Source organism: Natrix helvetica (genome assembly GCF_964273705.1).
Source record: "Natrix helvetica genome assembly, chromosome: 1".
Lineage (NCBI taxonomy): Eukaryota > Metazoa > Chordata > Lepidosauria > Squamata > Natricidae > Natrix > Natrix helvetica.
The window spans coordinates 473,873-498,983 of NC_138548.1; the positions used below are offsets into that span (position 1 = coordinate 473,873).

General features: G+C 46.0%; 1 protein-coding gene across 1 annotated transcript in view; it reads left to right on the forward strand.

Moving 5' to 3' along the window:
• SLC5A5 (solute carrier family 5 member 5) overlaps nucleotides 1–25,111 on the forward strand; it is a gene marked incomplete at its 5' end in the record, with an annotated part of 91,768 nt that overhangs the window by 49,679 nt on the left and 16,978 nt on the right. Inside the window, one exon of the mRNA XM_081938382.1 lies at nucleotides 24,730–24,945. Coding sequence (XP_081794508.1) covers nucleotides 24,730–24,945 — 216 coding nt within the window. The remainder of the gene's footprint in view (nucleotides 1–24,729; nucleotides 24,946–25,111) is intronic.

Consider the following 25,111-nt stretch of genomic DNA (forward strand, 5'->3'; position numbering starts at 1 on the left):
CCCCTTGCCACCAGATGGTCGGTCCCCACTTGTCTAGCCAGGAAAGTCCCAGTATACAATAATAATACAATACAATAGTAGAGTTGGAAGGGGCCTTGGAGGTCTTCTAGTACAACCCCCTGCCTAGGCAGGAAACCCTATACCGTTCCAGACAAATGGCTATCCAACATCTTCTTAAAGACTTCCAGTGTTGGGGCATTCACAACTTCTGGAGGCAACTTCTGTTCCACTGATTAATTGTTCTAACTGTCAGGAAGTTTCTCCTCAGTTCTAAGTTCTCCTCCGTATGACTGTGTCTGTCATTTTGGGGGCTATTATGAATCGAATTACTTCCCAGTGATCCGCTAGTTCTAGCCTCACTGGTTCAGTTAGGTGGGTGGCATAGGCTCCTCCCATTAGGGACCCATCGACCTGCTTGAACCGGATCGGGTGGGCCAGTCTTTTTGCTCTGATCCCCAGTTTCAGGACTGTGGTTAGGTTGATCAAGCACCTTGTGCAGCCTGAGTCTATTAGGGCTTGAAAATCCCCCTGGTTTCCTGTTTTTGGGGCTGTGAGGCGTATTGGAAAAAGGAAAGGGTGAATTGATTCATTCACCATTGGGTCATTTTCTCCCTCGTCCTCGCTGTCATATGATTCTGGCGATTGGTTGTCGCTGCCTGGGGTTCCATCACTTTTGCCTGAGGGGAAAGGGGCCTTTGCAGCCTGGAGGGCTGCTAACCATTCCCTTGCTTCTCCCTCTAGACCCTCTGCGATGGCATTCACCATGGCTCTGGGGGATGGGTAGAGGTGCCCATAGCGTTCTAGGTGGATATCAGCTGAATCAAGGAATAGGGCTAGCTGGTTTGAGTCTCCGTCAAACTTTCCCCTGAATTGGGGTGGGTCATCTAGCCCTAATCCCCCAGCCTCCTGTCGGCCTTGGTATGCTTGCACCTGATATGGCTGGTTATCTCCTTCACCCCTAGTTCGGCGAGAGGGAGGGGTTTGCCTGCTCTTGGCAGCCTGCCTGCTGCGTGGGAGAGGCACTGGTTGCCGTTCTGGGCTCCTTCTCCTTCCATCGGGATGGGGGGGGGGGCTGTGCTCCAGTCTGCATCTCTTCCCTTCAACAAGATCAGATGTCCGTCCCCTCACTTTCACTTTTGCACTCCCTCGGGATTCCATCTGGGGCTTTGGACTAGGGCAAGGGAATTTCCACCACTACTTATCTTCTCTTGCTTCTGCTTCTGAGAAAGGCATCCCTGTTTTGCTTTGCCGCATACCTCCAGCTGCAATCAATCTCCTGTCTTCCTGATTTTCCCTCCAAGCAACCCAAACATTGGGAGGGAGTACTCGGAGAGGCCAGGCTTCAGGAAACCCGGAAAAAAAGAATATTTTAAAAGTGAGTTTCAGCTATCTGTGAAGGTTCCAAGAGTTGCTCTAAATCATTTACGAGACCAGGGACAAAATTCAAAGTAAAACCATTCGTTTATTAGGACTAACATCTTAGCACGGACTTTTGTGTAGCTGAAACTAAATCACATTTAATGGCGCCTGATCTTTACCCCTGTGCCCCCTCCCCTCTGGCTGAGGTCATCAATCACATTCTCCAACGGAACGTTAAAGCAGGGTTCTAGACATGCGCATTCACATCCCAGTACAGAAATATGAGACTTTTACTCTGGCCAAAAGTATGCATAGAATTTCCCTCCCCTTCTCAAGGTGATAGTAGTCATGGAACTGCCTTAGGCGTTGACAAATATACTTTTTATTCAAATAGACATTCATCATTTTCCAGAATTGATATGATATGGGCCTCAACAGAATTGATTTGTAATGTACAAGAAATTGAGATTGAAGCAAGCACATGGGCGGATCATAATCCAATCACAATTAAATGGAAAGGCCAAAGGATAAGATCTAGATGGACATTAAGTAATATCATACTGAAAGAAAAAGACTTTACACAGAAAATGAAAAAAGAATTGGCCTTCTTCTTTAAAGAAAATAGAAAAGAAGATACATCAATGCAGAACCTTTGGGACACAATGAAGGCTGTTACTAGAGGTCTGATAATAGACTACACAAGGAAGAGAAACCTAAAGAAAAGACAAACGCATAAAGCTCTAGACAATGACTATAAAAAACTTGAAAAAGAGTTACAGAGATCGCCACAAAAAAAAGATGTTAAAATAAAAATGGATACCATCAAACATAAAATAGATCTACTGGAAAAGGAAGAACTGGCACAAAAAATTAGAGGCACCAAACAGAATTACTTTGAAAATGCAAACAAACCAGGCAGATGGTTGGCATATCAATTGAAAAAAGAGAGAGGGGGGCAATGAAAATACTCCAACTAAGAGACGGGCAAGGGCAAATTCATTATGGAAATGCGGAGAAAAAGAAAATTATACAAGACTACTATGCTAAACTGTATCAACAAGAGAAAATGGAAGAGGGAGGAGTCAAAAAGTATTTACAGGATGCTAATCTTACCCAGATACCAGGTGAAACTAGAATAATGCTGGAAAGTAAAATAACAATGATGGAGCTAACGGAAGCACTTAAAAAACAAAATAATGGAAAAGTCCCAGGTCCAGATGGATTTCCGGTGGAATTCTACAAAACATTTGAAGAAATCTTGTCTCTCCCTTTGTTAGAAGTCATGAATGAAGTGATATCAGAGAGCAGAATACCTAAATCATGGACAGAAGCATATATTGCATCGGTACCCAAAGAGGAGAAAGATCTAACGCAAACCAAGAATTATAGACCAACATCTTTATTAAATTCAGACTACAAGTTATTCGCATCTATATTAGCAGACAGACTCAAGAAGTATTTAAATAGCTTCATCCACTCTGATCAAAATGGTTTTTTACCAAAGAGACAAATGAAAGATAATATGAGAATGATTTTGAACACTTTGGAATATTACGAGGCCCATCCTGAAAAACAAAAAGCAAGAATAAAATGTAAATTGTTTCAAGATGCCAAATCAAGTGGAGGGTGGGGCCTACCCGAATGGGAGTTATATTACCAGGCAGCTAGTCTGATGTGGATTAAGGAATGGATAATGCTAAGAAATGCTAGGCTTTTGAATCTAGAGGGTCATGACCTGTTGTTGGGATGGCATGCATATTTATGGTATAAGGGAACTAAAACGCATGGTTATTTCAGAAGGCATTTTATAAGAGAGGCTCTGTTATCAAATTGGGAGAAGTTTAAGAGGTTGCACTACTTGAAAACTCCAGTCTGGATATCAACTATTGAAGCCTTTTCATATCCAATAGTATATAAAAGGGAAGAAACAGTTAGATATGCTGAATTATTGAATACAGAGGGTGAAAAATCCATACAAGAATTGAAACAGGAAGGTATTGAACTCAATGTGCAAATACATTCTAGATATAATGAAGATCGAAAAAATGAGGGCCTTTATGATAAAATGACTGAATTAGATAAAATCTTAACAGGTAATGATGAAAAAGTAATTCAAAAATTCTATGCCTATCTATTAGAGGTGAAATTATATGAAGAACAAGTGAAAGGAACTATGTTAGCTTGGGGAAAAAACTTTGGACATGGGATTGACTTAGAAAAATGGCAAAAACTGTGGACTCAAAATTATAAAATGACAATGTCAACTGCATATAAAGAGAACTTGTATAAGATGTTTTATAGGTGGCACCTATCCCCATCGAGAATAGCAAGAATGTCCAAGAATAAGTCTGAAAAATGCTGGAAATGTCAACATACGGCAGGCACATTCTACCACATGTGGTGGACTTGTTCTGAAGCTAAAAGATACTGGACTAAAATACACATGTGGTTGGAGAACATGATACATAAACATATAGACTTGAAACCAGAACTTTTTTTATTGGGGATAATACCAGAAATATACAATAAGGACTTGAAATATTTGATCATAAATGTGTTAACAGCTGCTAGAATTGTATTTGCTAAAAACTGGAAAAATGAGAAATTACTAACAGAGGAAGAAATTGTTTGGAAAATAATGGACTGTGCTGAAATGAGTAAACTTACATTTGAAATTAGAGAACTAGAGGATGAGCAATTCTATAAAGTATGGGATTTGTTTTATCAATGGTTGGATAAAAAAACCTGGAAATGAATTTTTTTCCCTTTATCTTATCTTATATGTAACAATAATAGATACTTAATGTTTTGAAAAAATCTTTTTTCTTTTTTCTCTTTCTATATATGTTAAGCTTTTACTATGAAACAGACTATTTACTTATACGATATAAGAATAATAATGTATTTAATGTATGAGTGAGATGAATTAAATTGTTAGGTATGATTGTAGCTGGTGACTATTTTATAATATAAAATGAAATAACGATGATATAATGAATAATGGATATAAATATAGATTGAAATACCATATGGATTGACAATTAATAATGGAAAATTATATTTGGAGTTGTGGATGACTGGAAATTCTATGGTTAACGGAAAGTAGAAATGTGTAATATGAGGTAATGGGAATTCTTTGACTTAATCCTTATTCTTATCTCTTAGAGATTGGTGATACAATTTTATAAAGACTTAGTATTACCTAGTAGATAACTATGGATGTAAAGAAACAAGGGTTGTCACAAATGAAAGAATATTAATGGTAACTTGAACACACAATGCTCAATGAAATATTTAATTATTTTTAATGGATAATCAGTGACTTTATTTTTAATTGAAAAAACCGTTGCACAAAAACTTGTAACCAAACGACATGCTTGATGAAATTGTGTTTTTTCTTTTTCCTCCTTGCTCTTGTTCTGTATGTGTTGTTTTGTCTTTTTTAAAGAAAAAATAAAAATAAAATAAAAGTTAAAAAAAGAAAAAGTAATTAAAAAATTATATGGATATTTATTAGAGACTAAATTACGAGAGGAACAAGTTAGAGAAACTATGATAGCTTGGGGGGAAAACATTGGGTATGGGATAGACTTAGGAAAATGGCAGAAATGGTGGTCTCAAATTATAAAATGACAATGTCAACTGCATATAGAGAAAATTTGTATAAGATGTTTTACAGGTGGCATTTATCCCCAACGAGAATTGCAAGAATGTCCAAGAATAAATCGGAAAAGTGTTGGAAATGTCATCAGATACCGGGCTCATATTACCACATGTGGTGGACTTGTATTGAAGCTAAAAGATACTGGACTAAAATCCACATGTGGTTGGAGAAAATGATACACAAACACATAGACCTCAAACCAGAGATCTTTTTACTGGGAATCATACCAGAAATTTACAACAAAGACTTAAAATATTTGATTCTAAACGTTTTAACAGCAGCTAGAATCGTATTTGCAAAAAACTGGAAAAACGAAATGATACCAAAACAGGAAGAAGTTATTCGAAAGATAATGGAGTGTGCTGAAATGAGCAAATTGACATTTGAAATTAGAGAACAAGAAGACGAGCAATTTTATAAGATATGGGATTTGTTTTATCAGTGGCTGGAAAAAAGAACCTGGACATGAAAAATGTTTTATTTATGTTTTAATTGAAGGAGAAAAGTGAGAATACAATAATGTTGTTAAATAGACTAATAACGATACAATGTTTTAATTGAAGGAGAAAAGCCAAAACATAATAATCTTGTTAGACTAACAATAATACAATGAAACACTGACACATATATGAATAATGTAGAATTTTTTGTTATAAAATGAAGGATAAAGATAATAAATGAACTAATGTACATTTGATAGAAGATTGGTAATATAATATATAACTCTAAGTGCATACCATAAAGATATCCTGTTGAAAGCAGTGAAAGATATACAAACATAAACACTTGGTAAATTCTTTTACACTGTAAAAATATTTAAAATGATACAATGATTGCATAAAGGTATGTTGTTGTTAAGCAGACAATCAAGAATGTAAGAGAATTAAGCTTATTGAAAAGAAAGAAATATTAATCATAATTGAATATATGCTGCACAATGAAAGTGAGGTTTTTGGCTATATTGGATGGAAAAACTGGGATTGTATATGTAATTGAAAATACGGGTGCAAAAGCACTTGTAACCAAACAACATGCTGTATGTAATGGATGAAATTTTTTTAATGTTGTCTTGTATGTTTAAAAAAAAAACATATGGATAAAAAAAAAGATGCAAATTTGGAAAAATGGCAGAAAGGTATTAACAACTTTGTTTGGGCAGGGAAGAAACCGAGAATAAAACTTAAAATATTGCACTTCCGGTTCCGGCGGCTGACGGCGACGGGCAAGTCCTTTGCCCGCTCCCGCTCTCCGGTGGGCTTCCCCGCTTCTGGGGGGCACAGGATGCCCCAGAGAGGCATCCTGCCGAAGGAGCGGCTCGCGGAGGACCCTTGCATCGGCGGCGGCTGGTGGGGGCTTCTCCGCTTCGCTCCAGGCATCGAGGAGCAGTTTCGGAGGGCGCGCGTGCGTCTCGCTTCAGAGGCTGATCGGACGATGCAAAATTGAAGGAAGCAGCGGCGGTGTGGTGAGGCGCTTCCTCTCTTCATTCCCTTTCTCTTGACTTGATGGACTTTTCAGCAATTTAAATTGTTAAACTCTCGGATTTCTTTGGAGGTGCGGCTGGAGGGAGGGGGATTTCCCCCCCCCCTTGGACAAGCGGCTTGGAAAAATTTTGCTTTCGCCCTCAGGGGAAGGAGGAGGGGGGAGAGCCAACCAATGATGCCTCACCCCTGTAAAAGTGATTTTCGCTGGACTTAGCTCCATAATTTACTGATGACCTGAGAACTTTGTCAACTTTTAAAACTTTAATATGCCTCTGAGCCCTAAGCTGGCAGGGCAAGATGGCACACTTCTGTTGTCTTCATGAACTGTGAAACCTGACTCCACCTTTAAATCTCAGGCTTCCGGTCTTTGTCTCCGTGTCACCCAGAGGAATCTCTTGTGGATTGTTATTTTCTTGAACTCCCTGGGGGAAAAATCCCTCTCTATTGCCAGACTGACTAAAGAATCTCTCCTCTGCTTGGTTTTTCTGCCTCCTGGACTCATCTGTCTGCCCTACTTCTCCAGCTGTCCATTCTCTATACTGACTGATCTCTCTACTTTATAAACTATGTCTCCAAAAAGACCACCACCTGGAAAACCTGGCTTTGCTACCTCTGCACCGACATCTGCAACATCCAGTCCTGCTACACAGTCAAAGATCACAGAACTGATGCAACCTAAGAGCACAGAGATGGATTTGCAACAAATGCTTCAGCAACTCATACAGGGCCAGGAAGAAATCAAGAAACAATTGAAGGAAATGAAGGAAGAAATTAAAGAGAATCAAGTCCAAATTTATAAGAACTCACAGAGACTGGACCTTGTGGAGGGTGGGGTGGTGGAGGTGAGAGGGGGGTAGAAGCAGTGCAGAAGGGAAACAAAGAACTTGATATCCAGCAAATGAAAACAGAATTTGAGAGAATGTCCTTTTATCTTAGATTTCAAAATGTTGTAGAAGTAGATGGGGAAAACATAAGGGACATTATGACTAACATCTTAGCTGAATACATACATAAAGAAAAACAACAGATGGAATGGGAGATAGATCTGGTCTACAGAGTGAATTCAGCCTATGCCAGAACACACAATGCACCTAGGGAGGTCCATATCAAGTTCCTTAGAAAAAGCACAAGAGACGAAATTCTGGGTGTACAAAGGGGGCAAGCATTGACATATCATGACAGGGAGATAACCATCTTGAAGCAGATTCCCTAAAAAATTAGGGAAAAAAGGGAAAACTATTCGCAATTGGCGAATAAATTATACCAGAAGGGGGTGTGGTTTAGATGGTTGATGCCTGAAGGTATGCTGATATTCTGGGAGGAGACAAGAATCAGAATCAATACACCCATAGAGGCACAGGCCTTTATGGAAAAAACAAAGCAAACCTAGAAAAAACAGAAGACTCTACAACGGTTATGCAGGACACGGGAGGGGCCGGAGCTCTGCCAGCGGGGGGAGAAGGGGCAATACCAAGAAAGCTCAGATCACAAAAATGAATAAGAAAACCACATTGTTATAAACAGACCGAAAGTAGTAATGAAATTATATGTAGATTATATATTATAATATATAAACTGATTGAATTTTTTTTTAGAATTAATATGCTGATTTTATATGATTATGTACTAATGCTTTATACTTAGATGTATTTTATGAGTTTGGAGGGAGGGGGCGCCTGCCACACTTGCAACTGCCAAAATTTGTACACCCTTCCATTTACCCTTTTCCCTATAAATGTTTAAAAAACCAATAAATTTTTTTGAAAAAAAAAAAACTTAAAATAATGCAAGACATACGCGAAAGAGGAGGCTTAAAAATGCCCAACTTACAATTATACTATGAAGCAGCAGTTTTAACAACAATCAGCGATTGGATTAACCTAACAGAGGATAGAATATTGAATATTGAGCGTTATGATCTGGTATATGGTTGGCATGCTTATCTAATATATGACAAGAAGGTGGGTAAGATTTTTAAAAGTCATATTTTAAGGAATGCTTTATTGCATGTCTGGAAAAAATATCAATATAGGTTAAATGACAAGATACCTATGTGTGGGGTGCCCAGACATGCTATAGAGAACATAAGTATAGAACAAAAACAAGATGTAACTACATATGCAGAACTTCTTAGTATGGATAGAGGTGTACCACAGTTAAAATCTTTGAATGTATTAAGAGACGAAAGGGTAATTCAAACTTGGTTTCAGTACGGTCAATTACAGGTTAGATGGAAAAAAGACCAGAAATGTGGTATTATCCAAAATGAGGATAATTTGATAAAACAAATTAGGGACCAGGGTCAAATACATATTAAAAGGTTGTATAATGTATTGATAGAAATAGACTCAAAAACAGAATTAGTTAAAGATTGTATGATAAAATGGGGCACAAAATTTTGAAGAACCAATAATGATGGAAACATGGGAAGATGGAAGCCGTACGGGTCTGGATGGGTGACAACAGACTCAAGCTCAACCCCTCCAAGACGGAGTGGCTGTGGCTTCCGGCCCCCCGGTTCAACCAGCTGATCCCATCGCTGGCCATTGGGGGCGAGCAACTGGCCCCCATGGAGCGGGTGCGCAATTTGGGCGTCCTCCTGGATGCCCGGCTGTCCATGGATGACCATGTGGCAGCCGTGGCGAGGGGGGCATTCCACCAGGTTCGCCTGGTGCGCCAAATGCGCCCCCTATTGGACCGGGATGCCCTTCGCACAGTCACTCACGCGCTGGTGACGTCCCGCCTAGACTACTGCAATGCTCTCTACCTGGGGCTTCCCTTGAGATGCACTCGAAAACTACAGCTGGTCCAGAACGCGGCCGCGCGGGCGATTATGGGGAGTACGAGATACTCCCATATAACACCTCTCCTGCGTGAGCTGCACTGGCTCCCTGTGGTCTATCGGGTGCGTTTCAAGGTGTTGATCACCATCTTCAAAACGCTCCATGGCACAGGACCTAGTTACTTGCGGGATCGCATCCTGCCCCATACATCCCTATGACCAATTCGCTCTCACAGAGAGGGACTTCTCCGGGTGCCGTCCACTAAGCAGTGCCAAAGGGCAGCGCCCAGGAGCAGGGCCTTCTCTGTGATGGGCCCAACCCTCTGGAATGACCTCCCCCCCCGACATTAGGATTACCACTGACCTCCGCTCCTTCCGTTCAAAACTCAAGACCTACCTTTTTCAACTAGCCGGCCTGGCTCAACTATAGTTCCATTTTAATCCTCCTGGCAATCTTTTAAACTTGTAATTTTCTAGTGGGGTATTTTAATTTTAACCTATTTTACTATTTCTATGTATTGTAATGATTGTTGTGTGATTTTTATACCTCCTCCGTGTAATGTTTAATTGTATAATATGTGTTTTTATTTACTGTACGCCGCCCCGAGTCCCTTCGTGGAGAGGGAGTGGCTAACAAATCTAATAAATTTATTAGATCTAATAAATCTAATCTAATCTAAAGAGATCTGGGTAAGAAATGTAAAATCTACACAAGCTCAGAACTTGAGAGAATTTTTACAAGATGCTGTACAGATGGCATTTAGATCCAAAAAAGTTAGCCTGTATGTACCCGAATCTACAATCTAAATGTTGGAGATGTGACTGGGAGACCGTGGCCGTTGGACACGACTGGTCATTTGTACCAACCCCCGCACCCTAGGTGGCCAGGAGCTACAGAGCCAGGGCCTGAGGCTGATGTTGTGCAACGTGAGGTCCGTTGCCAATAAGGCCCCCCTCATTAATGATTTGATCTCGGGGGGGGGGGGGTGCCGGACCTTGCAGGGATAACGGAGACCTGGTTGGGCCACGAGGGCGGTCTACCCCTTGTGGAAATATGCCCACCAGGCTACCGCGCATTCCATCAGCCGCGGGCCCTGGGTAGGGGTGGTGGGGTAGCGGTGATTATACGGGAGGATCTTGAGCCGAGAGAGTTCACTGTGCCACAGATATCCGGATGTGAGTCTCTAGGCGTGAAGTGGGGCCCAGGGAGACAGTTGGGCTTGCTGATTGTATACTTGGCTCCCCGCTATGCATCAGCAGCCCTGCCTGAGCTCCTGGAGATGATTGCAGAGATGGCAGTTGAGACCCCCAAGCTATTGGTTATGGGGGATTTCAACTTGCCGTCGATAGGCGAGTCATCCGAGGCGGCTCGGGAGTTCATGGCTTCCATGACAGCCATGGACCTGACCCAAATAATTCAGGGCCCCACACACGAAGGAGGCCACACGCTGGACCTTATTTTTGTCTCTGGCCAGTGGAAGAGGGATCTGGGAATAGGGGATTTAGTTATTACATCCCTGTCATGGTCAGATCACTCACTTCTCCGGCTTGACTTCCCAGGCGCTACCCCCCATAGAAGGTCCTAGATGGTTCCGCCCCAGGCGCCTGGTGGAACCTGAAAGGTTCCAGACGGAGCTTGGGCCACTTTCTGTAGTCCTGACCCGCTCCCGGATGGAGGACCTGGTGGCCGCGTGGAACAATGCGGCCACCGGGGCCTTGGACCGGGTTGCACCTTTGCGGCCTCTCCTGCGGCAGCGATCCACCCAGGCCCCTTGGTTTTCCGAGGAGCTGAGGGTGATGAAGCACCACAAGAGACGCCTAGAGAGCAAATGGAGATCTTCACGCTCCGAATCTGACCGAACACAGGTGAGAGCCCATTTACGGACTTACCTTGTGGCATTAAGAGTGGCCAAGCGTCAATATTGCACCACTCTTATTGCGTCCGCAGAAAACCGCCCTGCCGTCCTGTTTTGGGTGACCCGCTCCCTTCTTTCACAGAGGTCGCGGGAAGCCCCCTTGCAGGGTAGAGCAGAGGAATTTGGGGAATATCTGCAGGACAAAATAGCTCAAATCCGTAGCGAGTGGATCCCCCCCAGTAGTCCAGGGGGGACATCGGAGGCGAGTCTTGATGGACCATTCTGGGAGGAGTTTGACTCTGTTGCTGCCGATGATATGGACAGGTTGCGTGGGCGACTGCGAGCCACTACATGTTTACTGGGAATAGGGGACTTAGTCATCACGCCCCTGTCATGGTCAGACCACTCATCCCTCCGGCTGGACTTCCCTGGCGCTATCCCCCACCGCGAGGAGGCGGAACCAGACTCTACAAGCTGGTACCGCCCCAGGCACCTGATGGAATCGGATAGATTCCAGACGGAGCTTGGGCCAATACCTGTAGCCTTGTCCCGCTCCCGCTCCGAGGACCTAGTGACTGCCTGGAATAGGGCGATGACTGGGGCCTTGGACCGGGTTGCGCCTTTGCGACCTCTCCTGCAGCATCGACCCACCCGGGCTCCTTGGTTTACTGAGGAGCTAAGGGTGATGAAGCGCCACAGGAGACGTCTAGAGAGCAGGTGGAGGTCCTCACGCTCCGAATCTGACCGAACACAGGTAAGAGCCTATTTGCGGACTTACCTTGTGGCAATAAGAGCGGCCAAGCGTAGACATTGTGCTGCCCTTATTGCGTCCGCGGGTAACTGCCCTGCCGCCCTGTTTCGGGTGACCCGCTCCCTTTTATCGCAGGGGACGCAAGAGACACCCTTATAGGGAAGAGCAGAGGAGTTTGGGGAATATCTTCAGGACAAAATCGATCAGATCCGGAGCGGATGGACCTCCGTCAGTGGACCAGACGAGCCGTCAACAGCGAGTCTTGAGAGACCATTCTGGGAGGAGTTTGACTCTGTTGCCCCCGAGGATTTGGACAGGTTGCGTGGACGGCTACGACCCACCACATGTTCAATGGACCCGTCCCCCTCCTGGCTGGTACTGGCAGCCTGGGAGGTGACACGAGGCTGGCTTCTGGGCCTGGTGAATGCCTCATTGGGTGAGGGTTACTTACCAACCGCCTTGAAAGAGGCGGTGGTGAGACCCTTGCTCAAGAGACCTTCGCTCGACCCAATGGAGCTAGCTAATTACCGTCCAGTCTCCAACCTCCCCTTCTTGGCGAAGGTTGTTGAGAATGTGGTGGCGCAGCAGTTTCCACGACACCTGGACGAATCCGACTATCTAGACCCACGCCAGTCCGGCTTCCGACCCGGGCACAGCACTGAGACAGCCTTGGTCGCGTTGGTTGATGATCTCTGGAGGGCCAGAGATAGGGGTTGTTCCTCTATCCTGGTCCTATTAGACCTCTCGGCGGCTTTTGATACCATCGACCATGGTATCCTATTGCGCCGGTTGGAGGGGATGGGAGTCGGAGGCACCGTTCTGCGGTGGTTCGGCTCCTACCTCTCCGACCGGAAGCAATGTGTGTTGACAGGGGGGCAGAGGTCGTCCCTGAGGCCACTCACTTGTGGGGTGCCACAGGGGTCGGTCCTCTCGCCTCTCATATGTTCAACGCATATGTGAAGCCGCTGGGTGAGATCATCCGTGGCTTTGGGGTTGAGTACCACCTGTACGCTGATGACACTCAGCTGTACATTTCAACCCCAAACCACCCCAACGAGGCTATCGAAGTGATGTCCCGGTGTTTGGAAGCCGTCGGGATCTGGATGGGGGACAACAGACTCAAACTCAACCCCTCCAAGACCGAGTGGCTATGGGTACCGGCACCTCGGTTCAGCCAGCTGACACCATCGCTGGCCATAGGGGGCGAACAACTGTCCCCTGTGGAGCGGGCGCGCAATTTGGGCGTCCTCCTTGATGCCCAGCTGTCACTGGAGGACCATGTGGCAGCCGTGGCAAGGGGGGCGTTCCACCAGGTTCGCCTGGTGCGCCAATTGCGCCCCCTACTGGACCGGAGTGCCCTGCGCACGGTCACTCATGCACTGGTGACGTCTCGCCTGGACTACTGCAATGCCCTCTACATGGGGCTTCCCTTGGGACGCATCCGGAGACTGCAGCTAGTTCAGAACGCAGCCGCGCGGGTTATCATGGGGAGTACACGTTACTCCCACGTAACACCGCTCCTGCGCGAGCTGCACTGGCTACCTGTGGCCTTTCGGGTGCATTTCAAGGTATTGATCACCATCTTTAAAGCGCTCCATGGCATAGGACCTAGATATCTGCAGGATCGCATCCTACCACACACGTCCCTGCGACCTATTCGCTCACACAGGGAGGGACTCCTCCTGGTGCCGTCCGCTAGGCAGTGTCAGCGGGCGACACCTAGGAGTAGGTCCTTCTCTGTGATGGGCCCAACCCTCTGGAATGACCTCCCCCCCGACATTCGAACCACCACCGACCTCCGTTCCTTCCGTCAAAAGTTAAAGACTCACCTATTTCAATTCAGCTGGCCTGGCACTTTCTTAGTTTTACCTCCCGGGGATTTATTTTAATTGGGTTTGGGTTTTTAATTGGGGATGTTTTTAGGGTTTTAGAATATATTTATTTCTTGTACAGCCTATCTCCTCCATCCAAATGTATTTAATTGTTTTATGATTGTATTTTTATCTGCATTGACTGTACACCGCCCCGAGTCCCTTTTTGGGAGAGGGGGCGGTCTAGAAATCCAAGAAACAAATAAATAAATACTGGACCCGTGTCCCTCCTGGCTTATACTGGCATCCTGGGAGGTTACACGAGGCTGGCTCCAGGAGTTAGTCAACGCTTCCTTGAGAGAGGGGTCCTTGCCGGCCGCCTGGCTAGGCAGGAAACCCTATACCGTTCCAGACAAATGGCTATCCAACATCTTCTTAAACACTTCCAGTGTTGGGGCATTCACAACTTCTGGAGGCAAGCTGTTCCACTGATTAATTGTTCTCACTGTCAGGAAATTTCTCCTCAGTTCTAAGTTGCTTCTCTCCTTGATTAGTTTCCACCCATTGCTTCTTGTTCTGTCCTCAGGTGCCTTGGAGAATAGCTTGACTCCCTCTTCTTTGTGGCAACCCCTGAGATATTGGAAGACTGCTATCATGTCTCCCCTAGTCCTTCTTTCTCTTAAACTAAACATACCCAGTTCCTGCAACTGTTCTTCATATGTTTTAGTCTCCAGTCCCCTAATCCTCTTTGTTGCTCTTCTCTGCACTCTTTCTAGAGTCTCCACATCTTTTTTACATCGTGGCGACCAGAACTGAATGCAGTATTCCAAGTGTGGCCTTACCAAGGCATTATAAAGTGGTATTAACACTTCACGTGATCTTGATTCTATCCCTCTGTTGATGCAGCCTAGAACTGTGTTGGCTTTTTTGGCAGCTGCTGCACACTGCTGGCTCCTATTTAAATGGTTGTCCACTAGGACTCCAAGATCCCTTTCACAGTTACTACTACTGAGCAAGGTACCATCTATACTGTACCTGTGCATTTCGTTTTTGTTGCCTAAATGTAGAACCTTACTCTTTTCACCATTGAATTTCATTTTATTAGATAGTGCCCAATGTTCAAGTTTGTCAAGATCCTTCTGTATCTTAAGCCTATCTTCTGGAGTGTTGGCTATTCCTGCCAGCTTGGTGTCATCTGCAAATTTGATGAGTTCCCCATTTATTCCCTCATCCGAATCACTGATGAAGATGTTGAAGAGTACTGGGCCTAAAACAGAGCCTTGGGGGACTCCACTGCATACCTCCCTCCATGTAGATGCAGTTCCATTGAGAACTACACGTTGAGTGCGGTTGGTCAGCCAGTAATACTTGGTCATCAGAAATACTACCGATCTCCGCTCCTTCCGCAAGAAACTCAAGACCCACCTGTTCCAATTAGCTGGCCTGGCCCAACCGTAGTTTCAATTTTCAATCTTGGCCGGCATTTTAAATTTTAAGGGGTTGTCCTTTTAACCTGTTTTAATTTTTATTATCACTGTACAGACCCTATATTTAATTTGTTTTTATTAAGGGGTATTTAATATTGTCATTGTATATACGGTTTTAGCTTTTGTCTGTACACCGCCCCGAGTCCCCTCGGGGAGAGGGGGCGGTCTATAAATTAAATAAATGAAAATGAATGAAATGACTGTGTTAGTCGGGGGGGGGGAGGGAGGGAGGGAGGGAAGAGGGGTAGGGATGGAGGAAGAGGGAAGGGTAAGGGGGGTAATAATTGTAAAACTTATTAACAAATTTTAATAATAATAAAAAAACCTCTGGAGCCTGGAGAGGGCGAAAAATGGCTTTAAAAAAGGCTATTTGTTGGTTTTATATGCAACTGAAAGCGATGACAAATGTTTGTGACCAAATGACGTGTTAAATAGATATGTAACGGATGATACTTTTTATGTTATATGTATGTTTTTGTTTGTTTTAAAATAAAAAAAACTTTTTATAAAAAAAAGGCTGAGCTCAGCTGGCCAGCGCACGCATGCACACTGGCCAGCTGAAAGGGCAACGCCTCGCGTGCCCTGACAAATGGCTCTGTGTACCACCTGTGCCACGCGGGCCATAGGTTTGCTATCCCGGCCATAAGGGAAAGGGAAAGGTTCCCCTCGCACATATGTGCTAGTCGTTCCTGACTCTAGGGGGCGGTGTTCATCTCCGTTTCAAAGCCTAAGAGCCAGCGCTGTCCGAAGACGTCTCCGTGGTCATGTGGGCGGCTTGACTCAACGCCGAAGGTGCATGGAACCCTGCTCCCTTCCCACCAAATGTGATCCCTATTTTTCTACTCACATTTTTACTTGCTTTCGAATTGCCAGGTTGGCAGAAGCTGGGAGAAGTAATGGGAGCTCACTGAGCCATACAATTATTGCCATAGGATTATATTATAAGCCACCCAACCAAACAGAGGAAGTAGATGAACTTTTTGCTAGTCAGTTCACTAAGGTATGTAGGAAAAACACCACAATGGGGGAGACAAACTTTGCACCAGACGGATGATCAAACAGGTTCCTGAAAAACCTATCAGACAAATTTTGTCTCCCAAAAGGTAGAGAAGGGAACTAGAGGGTCAGTCATACTGGACTTAATTGTCACCAGCAGACTTAATTCTTTCTGATTCTCTCTAACAAGTGTTGAAGTCACTTGAATTTGGGGGAGGGGGATGGGACCATGCAGTATTGGAATTCAACATGATACAAGCACAAGGAATTGGGGGGGGGGGGAATCAAACTAGAATCTTGGACTTTAAGATTGGATGAGAATCCATGGATGAGAATCCTCAAGGGGAAAACAACCCAAGAAGCCTGGGAAACTTTGAAATGTGAGATTATAAAAGCCCAGTCTAGCATAATTCCAATGAAGAAGAAAAATAATCTCTCTCAAAAGAAACCAGCATGGCTGCACAAAGAACTCTCTGATAAACCAAAAGACAAAAAGACAAGTATAAAAAGTGGAAAGAGGAGCACAGAACTAAGGCACAATATTAGTAAATAACCTGAACCTACAAGAAAGCTAAGGCTCAAAATGAACTATGGTAAAAAAAAATATATCAGAAATAACAGCAAAAAGAAAAGCTTCTTTCAACATATAAAAACTGTGAGGACAATTGACCAGTGGAATAGCTTGCCTCCAGATATTGTAGACGTTCCATCACAGGAGGTTTTTAAGAATAGACTAGACAGTCACTTATCTGAAATGGTGTAGGTTCTCCTGCTTGAGCAGGGGGGTGGACTAGAAGACCTCCAAGATCCCTTCCAGCTCTTTTCTATTCTAAAGGAAAAAAATCAAGGAAGCGATCAGTCCATTAATGGGAGAAAATGGCAAGAAGGTGACAAGCAGCAAAGAGAAAGTGAAATTGCTTAACTCATTTTTTGCATTGGTCTTTACACAAAAGAAAAAATAAATACTCCACCTTATTAAAAAAAACCACCATAAAATGTAGATTAGGAGTGCAAATCAAAATAAACAAGATAATGGTAAGAGAACACCCGAGAACATCTGAGTTAAAAACACCAGGATCAGGTGGATAACACACCCAGGGTTCTGAAGGAACTGCCAGACGAGATCTCAGAACCACTGAACGATATCTTTCAGAGATCCTGGAGCACCGGGGAACTGCCAGAGGACTGGAAAAGAGCTGATGTGGTTCCCATCTTCAAAAAAGGAGGAAAAATCGATCCCAGAAACTACAGATCTATCAGCCTGATCTCAATACCTGGGAAGATTCTGGAAAAGATAATCAAGCAACAAATCAGTTAGCAACACCTAGAAGCAAACAAAGTGATAACCAAAAGCCAACATGGGTTTGTCAAAAACAGATCATGCCAGAAAAATCTTATTGCATTCTTTGACAAAGTGACAAAATTAGTGGGCCAGCCAAATGCTGTGGACATAATTTACTTCAATTTCAGTAAGGCATTTGGTGAAGTAGATCATATCCTACAACTTGATAAGATAGAAAAATGTGGGGTTAAACAGCATCACCACTGGATGGATTCGTAACTGGGCAAGAAGCAACAGACGGAAGCTAACCAAGGGGAGAAGCAACCTGGAACTAAGGAGAAATTTCCAGACAGAAGAATGAATCAGTGGAACGGCTTCCCTCCAACACTGGAGGAAAATGTGGACAGCCACTTGTCTGTAATATTACAGGGCTCTCCTGCTTGAACGGGGTTGGACTAGAAGACCTCCAAGGTCCCTTCCATGTCTTTTATTCTTTTATTCTGACATTATCCAAAGCACCAAAAGGCAGGACAGGAAGTAACGGATAGAGGAGCATTAAAGAGCGATCCAGTTTAGACATAAGAAAGGATTTCCCGAGAGACGGAGCAACGAATCAACGGAATAGCCTTTCTCCAGGAATTGTGGGTGCCCCACCAGACTAGAGTGGGCAAACACTTGACCCGGGTCCCTTCTGGCCCTCGGATTCTATATTCTAAAATGGGCCATGCTGGAGCTGAAGAATATTATTTAGCCTGCAAGCTGTAGAGAACCATGCATTAGAAACCCAGAGGGGGCGAGTTCCAGTTCTGTCTTGGGCACGAAGGCAGCTGGCTAGTCCTCAGGTTGGCTCTTCTCAGGGGAAGGAAATGGCAAACCGCTTCTGAAAAGATGGTTGAGAAACCTTGAAGGAATTCTCCAAAAAGATCCCAGGAATATGCACAGGAACTTCAGGCTGGGAAATAAAAGCCCAGAATGGAGAGCGGAGGGAAGGGAGGCTCCCTTTGCTTAAAGACGCCGGCTGGCTGTGGCTGGGAACCCAGAACCCCCCTCGGCCATCTGGAGTGGAGTTCCTTCTGGCCCAAATGGGCCTTTCAAGGGGCGTGTGGGGAGGGCACCCCACAGAGGACAGGGCCAGGAACCCCTGAAACAAGGCGGGAAATTAAAGCAGCCTTTTCCCTTAGCAGAGGGAAGACCTGGACGGAGGCGATTGTAAGTCTGGGCAGGCTGCCAAAAGCTATGAGTAGAAATAACAGCAGGTCCTGAAAACACCTAAGGAATCAGGCTGAAAATAACTCCCCCAGGCAAAACCAGAACTGCCTTTTCCCTGCTGGTTAGGGTTGGGGAAGAGAGGAAGGCAGAACTCAGGGCAATCACTTCAACCAAAGGGACACATCCAAACCATCCACTGTGGGAGCTTCAAAGAAAAATCAAGTATAAGAAGGCTTGGGTTTTCCTCCCCAATCTGCCTGCAAGCCAGGAACGCTCAAGCTGGGTCGCGCCTGCTTCTTGCCTTCCTTGATTAAAGAAATTCCGCTTTCTGGCAGCTGGCTTCCGTGTCCATTCGTCCTCAGCACCGGCGACTGCTTCCCAGCTGGAGAACAAACTCAGGAAATGTTCTTCCAGCAGCAGTCTACCTTACACTAGAGACCAAAAGGCACAGATAGCCCTCCCAGCTGGCGGATGGCTTCCTAGCTCCCTGGGGTTGCAAGGAAAGGCTAATGTTGTCCCATGTTCAGGAGCAGTCTACCTCCGAACTGCTTGGAGATAACTGGCAGGGCAGGAAAGAGGGTGGCTTTCCTGGAGAGAGTCCCATGGCTTCAGGGCGGATGGTATGTTTAAACACATCTGGCTAGTATTTCTCAACCTGGCTTAACTTTAATATGGGTGGACTGCAAGAATTCCCCAGCTGGAGAATTCTGGGAGTTGAAGTCCACCTATCTTAAAGTTAAGCCATGTTGCAAAACTGGTTCAGGGCAAACCACCAGGTAGACAGCGCTCTATTCCACAGACAGGAGCCCTCTCTCTGCCCCCTCTCTCTCCCCCCCCTTTCTTGAGAAAGATTCTTGGGGGCCCGGGCACCCCTTATCTGCAGGACAAGCCTTGGGGCTCCAGATCAGAATTCCCCACTGAAGACCTCAGGAATCCTGCCCGTGCACACCCACCCACCCACACACACCCACACACACCTCTGCCACCTAATACTTGTTGTGTGTTTCACTACTGTATGATGACTGTCTGCATTGTACTCTGGGGAGGGGGGGGAGGGGGGGGAATGCTTGGGGGAAAGCAAAAGTCACCACTGTATCTCCCTGAGACGCTGCTTCAAGGTTAGCCCGGCAGGGAGAAGAAGGCAGCTGCATACCAGCCTATGCTTGAAGGGACTGTTCTGAAAACATCTGGCTTCAGACTGATGAAGATGTTTAAAGATAAATCAGCTACAGTAAATGTTGGAAATGTCACCAGACACCAGGCTCATACTATCACATGTGGACCTTCGCAGAAGCAAAAAATATTGGACTAAAATACATATGTGGCTGGAAAAAACGCTGCTACAACATATTGACTTAAAAGCTTGAAATATTTTTGCTGGGGATTTTACCAGAAAATTATAGTAAAGAAAATGTATATTTGATTATTCAAGTTATAACAGCAGCTAGGATTGTATTTGCAAAAAGTTGGAAAAGTGAAGAGATTCCCACAGAGGAGAATGTGATTAGGAAAATATTAGATTGAGCAGAAATGAACAGATTGATGTTGGCTATCAAAGAGAAAAAATTGAGAAAATGCTAACGCAGAAAAGGAAGTTATTCATGAAATAATGGAATGTGCTGAAATGAGTAAATTGACAATGGTTAGATAAAAAACCATGGAAATAAAAGATACTGGAGAATGTTATTAATACAAGAGTCATAGAATGATATTGAATATAACATAAAGATATATTATTATTATTATTATTGGATAGATTGACGATGACGTAATGAATTGTTGTACTGTAATATAAATGAACCCAATATTGAGTATATCTCATTTAAAATGAAGGAATAAATAGTGATAGTCAAACAAATGAGATATAATGATAATAATGTATACAAAGATATTCGATTTGATAACATGTGACTTCATATAAATTGCAAGGGATGACTATGGAAAGGATGCACAAACACCTTGTAACCAATCGACACGCTGTGCGTGATGGAGGATATGTTTTGTGTCTTGTGTCTTGTTTGTCTATGTCTGTCTAAAAATAAAAACCTTTCAAAATAGAAGAAAAAGTTTCCATCCATTATTCCTTCAGGTGCCTTGGAAAATAGTTTGTCTCCTTCCTCTTCGTGGACCCACCAGAGACTCTCTCTCTCTGGAGGACCCCAGGACTGCAAACCGCACCGGTGCCAGCCTCCTCTTCAGCAGTCAGCCGCCTGAAGCGTGCCCTGCATCTCTGGCCTGGCATGGTGGGCACAGGCTCACTCAGTGCCCGGGTGGCCTTCTTGAAGGAAGGCTTTGATGCAGGCAGGGAGGCTCTCTGCTTGGCTGGCCGGTGTGCAGCACTCAACAACAGTGGTGTGTTGTTTCTTTATCCTCCCCAGATGCTTCCCGCAGGGTTTTCACCCCTGAGTCACGAATTTCCACAGAGATGTAGAGATTGTGTACGTGCAGCCTCCCCCCCCTCCCCTCCTGCTTCTCTTTGGAACAAACCACAACCTTCCAGGATTGTGTTCCACATGCCAGTTTTGTCCCCGAGGCTTCCAGGAGCACCAGCCACATCCTACCATCCCCTGCGCCCTGGGGGAAAGGCATGGGGCAGCCCCCACACTTAATTCTGCCTGCTGCCTCTCCTGCTTCTTTCCCCACCAGCTCTCCCTTTTCAAAAACCCCAACTTTGTCCCAAGGCGAAGGTGAAGGTGTTCCTGGTCCTCCCTCCCTCCCCTCCTCTGATCCAAAAGGTCTTGGGGGAGGCAGCCCCCCCTCTCCAGGGGCCCTTCCCACAGCTAGCACAAAGTCCCCAGCTTTCCCCCAAGGAGCCGCCTCTCCAGCCAGCAGCTGACCCCTGGATCCCCCCCCTTCGTTTCTTGTCCGGAGCCCCTTCACCTCCCTGCCTGGTGTTCTGCAGTCCCCTCCGGCACTCCCATTTCTTCTAAGGGGTGGCCGTCAGTGAGCTCAGCCTCCGTCTCCACCCCTTCCTGGAAACTGACCATCAGGGGCACCCTTGGCATCCCGTCCGATCTGCAGATGGCCGGTTTGGTTCCTCTGAGCCCTCTGGTCCAGCCACTTTCCCTCTTGGGCACCCCCAGGGGATTCCTGGGAGCTCCAAGCATTCCCCACCCCAGGAAGGCTGTGAGTCACCTCCACGGGAAGCCCCTGGAAGGGACGGTGGAGGGACCGGCTCCTCTCCTCCTCTTCCTCCACAACTCCTTCTTCCTGCTCCGTCTTTCCCCAAATCCCTCTGGACGGAAGGGCACAACTGGCTGCGAGTTCACTTTAGTTACGTAAAATAGTTTTCAAAGTATTTTAATTTTTGCCATTCACAATTCATTCTGTGCCTCCTTCGGCATCCTTTCCTGAATGATTCTCTCCCACTCTTTTGGTGGGGAGCTGTCGTAGGTCCCCTTCTGCCTTGAGCCAAGCCCTCTCTCCTCCCCCAGGGGTCTCAGGGTGGACAGACCCTCCATTTCCTCCAGCATTGCAGGGTTAGATATGTAATTGATTATATTTTTTATCTTATATGTATGTTTTTGCTTGATTTAAAAAAAAACTTTAAAAAAAATTTTCAGGAATAGAGCACCCGCAACGTCTGGTGGCAGGTGGTTCCACTGGTTAATTGTTCTCACTGTAAAGAAATTCCTCCTTATTTCTAGGTTGGTTCTCTCCTTGATTAATCAATTAGAATAGAGTTGGAAGGGACCTTGGAGGTCTTCTAGTCCACCCCTCTGCTCAAGCAAGAGACCCTGTACCATCCCAGACCCAGACAAATGGCTGTCCAGCCTCTTCTGGGGGGACATGATAGCAGCCTTCCAGTATTTGAGGGGGGGGTGTCAACCTATTCTGCAAAGCACCAGAAAGCAGGAGAAGACCCAACAGGTGGAAGCTGATCAAGGGGAGAAGAAACCTGGAACTGTGGAGAAACTTCCTAACAGTGAAGACAATATTAATATTGGAATTACTTTTGCCTTCAGAAGTTGTGGGAGCTTGGTCACTGGAGGCTTTCAAGACTGGGCTGCCATTTGTCAGAAATGGTTTAGGGTCTCCTGCTTAGGAGGGGCAGGAGGGGGTTGGACTAGATGTCCTCCAAGGTCCCTTCCAGCTCTGTTATTCTGTATTCTGTTTTAAAGCCAAAGGAGGAGCCCAAGAGAGAAAGGTCCCTCTGGCATTTGTCTCTTGTGAAGGAGGGAACTTCTCCTTCAGGGTCCCCAACTCCAGAGCTAGCTGCCTTTCCTCAGCCCCCCAGCCCCCCTTTTCTCCTCAGGAAGGAATTGCCAGTCAAACATGGGCTCCTGGCCAGGCCCCCTCACATTTCCTGGTGGCGTCTTTATCATCCTGACTCAGCAAAGAGCAAGAAGGGACCTCATAGATCAGGGGTCTCCAGCCTTGTCAACTTTAAGCCTGGCGGACTTCAATTCCCAGAATTCCCTAGCAGTAAAGCTGGGAGTTGAAGCAAAGCTGGCTGGGGAATTCTGGGAGTTGAAGTTCTCCTGGCTTAAAGTTGCCAAGGCTGGAGACCCCTGTCATCGATTGAGAGTGCAGGGTCCAGTGAAGCCCTTTGCACCAATGACCACCCGGCCTCTCTTAGAAGACCTCTGGGGAACCAAGCTCCTTCCCAGCAGGCCCATTCCTGGGGGTGGGGGGGTGGGGGGGGGGTGGGGGAAGACGGCTCTGATTGAGGTGTGTGTGTGTGTGTTCCTGCCTTCTTCAGCCTGCAACATTCTGGAGTTGTTGGCCTGCCGTTATGGATGGGGAGCCAAGAGCACCCCCGCTTTCTGGGGTCCTCTGCCCACCCCCCACCCCCATGCAGGTTGCTTGGGTGCTCTCCCTGAATCGGGGGAGGGGGGTTATTATTCAGGGACGCTGGTCACAACATATAGAGATATTTAACCATGGTTTCAGTTGGGGAAATGTGACCCCCCAGGCCAAGGGATGCCAGGGACTTTCCAGAAGCCTTGGTGACAAATCAGCCATTGATGGACACATAGAGGTCTGCAAAAGAGACCATCGACCAGCTCAAAGAGGGGAAGGGCCCAGCCCCCCCTCCCCCCACCAGCAGTCAGCACCCAGGTCGGCAGGGATCAACTCCAATCAAGTAAGCCCTTCCCCAATCAAGAAAACCGATAAAGGGCCGTCAGCAAGCGACCCAATCCAAGAACGTAAGAGACAGGCAAGGCACCAGAATATAAACTGACGGCAAACCCCACCACTCCTTACTAGCAGGGATGATGTTGCCTAGTTGGGTCATGAAACAAGAGAACAAGCAAGCTCAGAGAGCCCCCAAGACCCCCTCCTTTCAACCCTGAGCTACAAATCTTCTCCAACATTGGTAGGACACTGGTCCTTTTCCAACACCAAGAACTCCAGGAGTCAGCAACTAAGATGATTAGGAGGCTAAACATACAAAGCTGGAGGCTAAAGCATACGATGGACGGTTGCAGGAACCAGGCATGGCTGGTCTAGGGAAGAGAAGGACCAGGGGAGGCAGGAGAGCAGCCTTGAGGGGCTGCCACCCGGAGGAGAAAGGGGTCAAGCTGTTTTCCAAGGCACCCAAAGGCCAGAGAAGGAAGAATGGATGGAAACTGACCAAGGAGAGAGATTCAACCTGGAAATAAGGAGGCCTTTCCTGACATTGAAGACCCATGGAAGAGAAGTTGCCTTCGGAGGTGATGGGAGCGACTGGACAGAGCCACCTGTCAGAAATGGTCTAGGCTTTGGGGGGGCTTGGACTAGATGACCTACAAGGTCCCTTCCGACTCTGTTAATCTGTTAAATATTGTCTTTCATGATGGAAAAATTAAAATAAAAATTAAAAAATCTCTTCTCCAACCCCCCCTTTTTCCCCTTTGCCTCTCCTTTCTTCCCCCTCCCCCACTGCACACTGCGACTGTCATAAATATGAATCGGTTGCCAAGGGTCTGAATTTTTATCACGTGACCATAGGCAAGCTGCAATGGTCGTAAATGTGAAAACGGTCAAAAGTCACACACACCCCCAGAAAGCTTGGCCTCAGCGCTGCCTCGCCCCTTCTTCGGCCAAAGCCCCCCATTCCTCTTCCAGCCCGTCCCCGTCGCGGAGCTCCGGGGCGCCCCGTCCTTGATCCAGGCGGGCGTCACTGACAGGAACCACAAAGCCCATCTGGCCGGTGGCAGCTGCGGGACCCGAATGGCTCTCGGGGCGTCTGGGACGGAGCACCCGCAGGAGCCCAGCGCTGCCCTCCGGCGGGGCTCCCCTTGTGGGCTCGGTGACTATTCACCACGGCCAACTCCCCGCAAGGCAAGTGGCGTCGGGACCAGAGGAGGGACAGCATCAAAGAAACGGTGGAATGAAAGGGCAAAAGGGAAAACGAGTTTTATTTCGGTTAAACCATGAACTGGAAGCGTTAAATGTGTCCCACCGCCAGCTGCCCGTAGCAAGTTGTCCGGTTTCCCGCCTTGTGAGG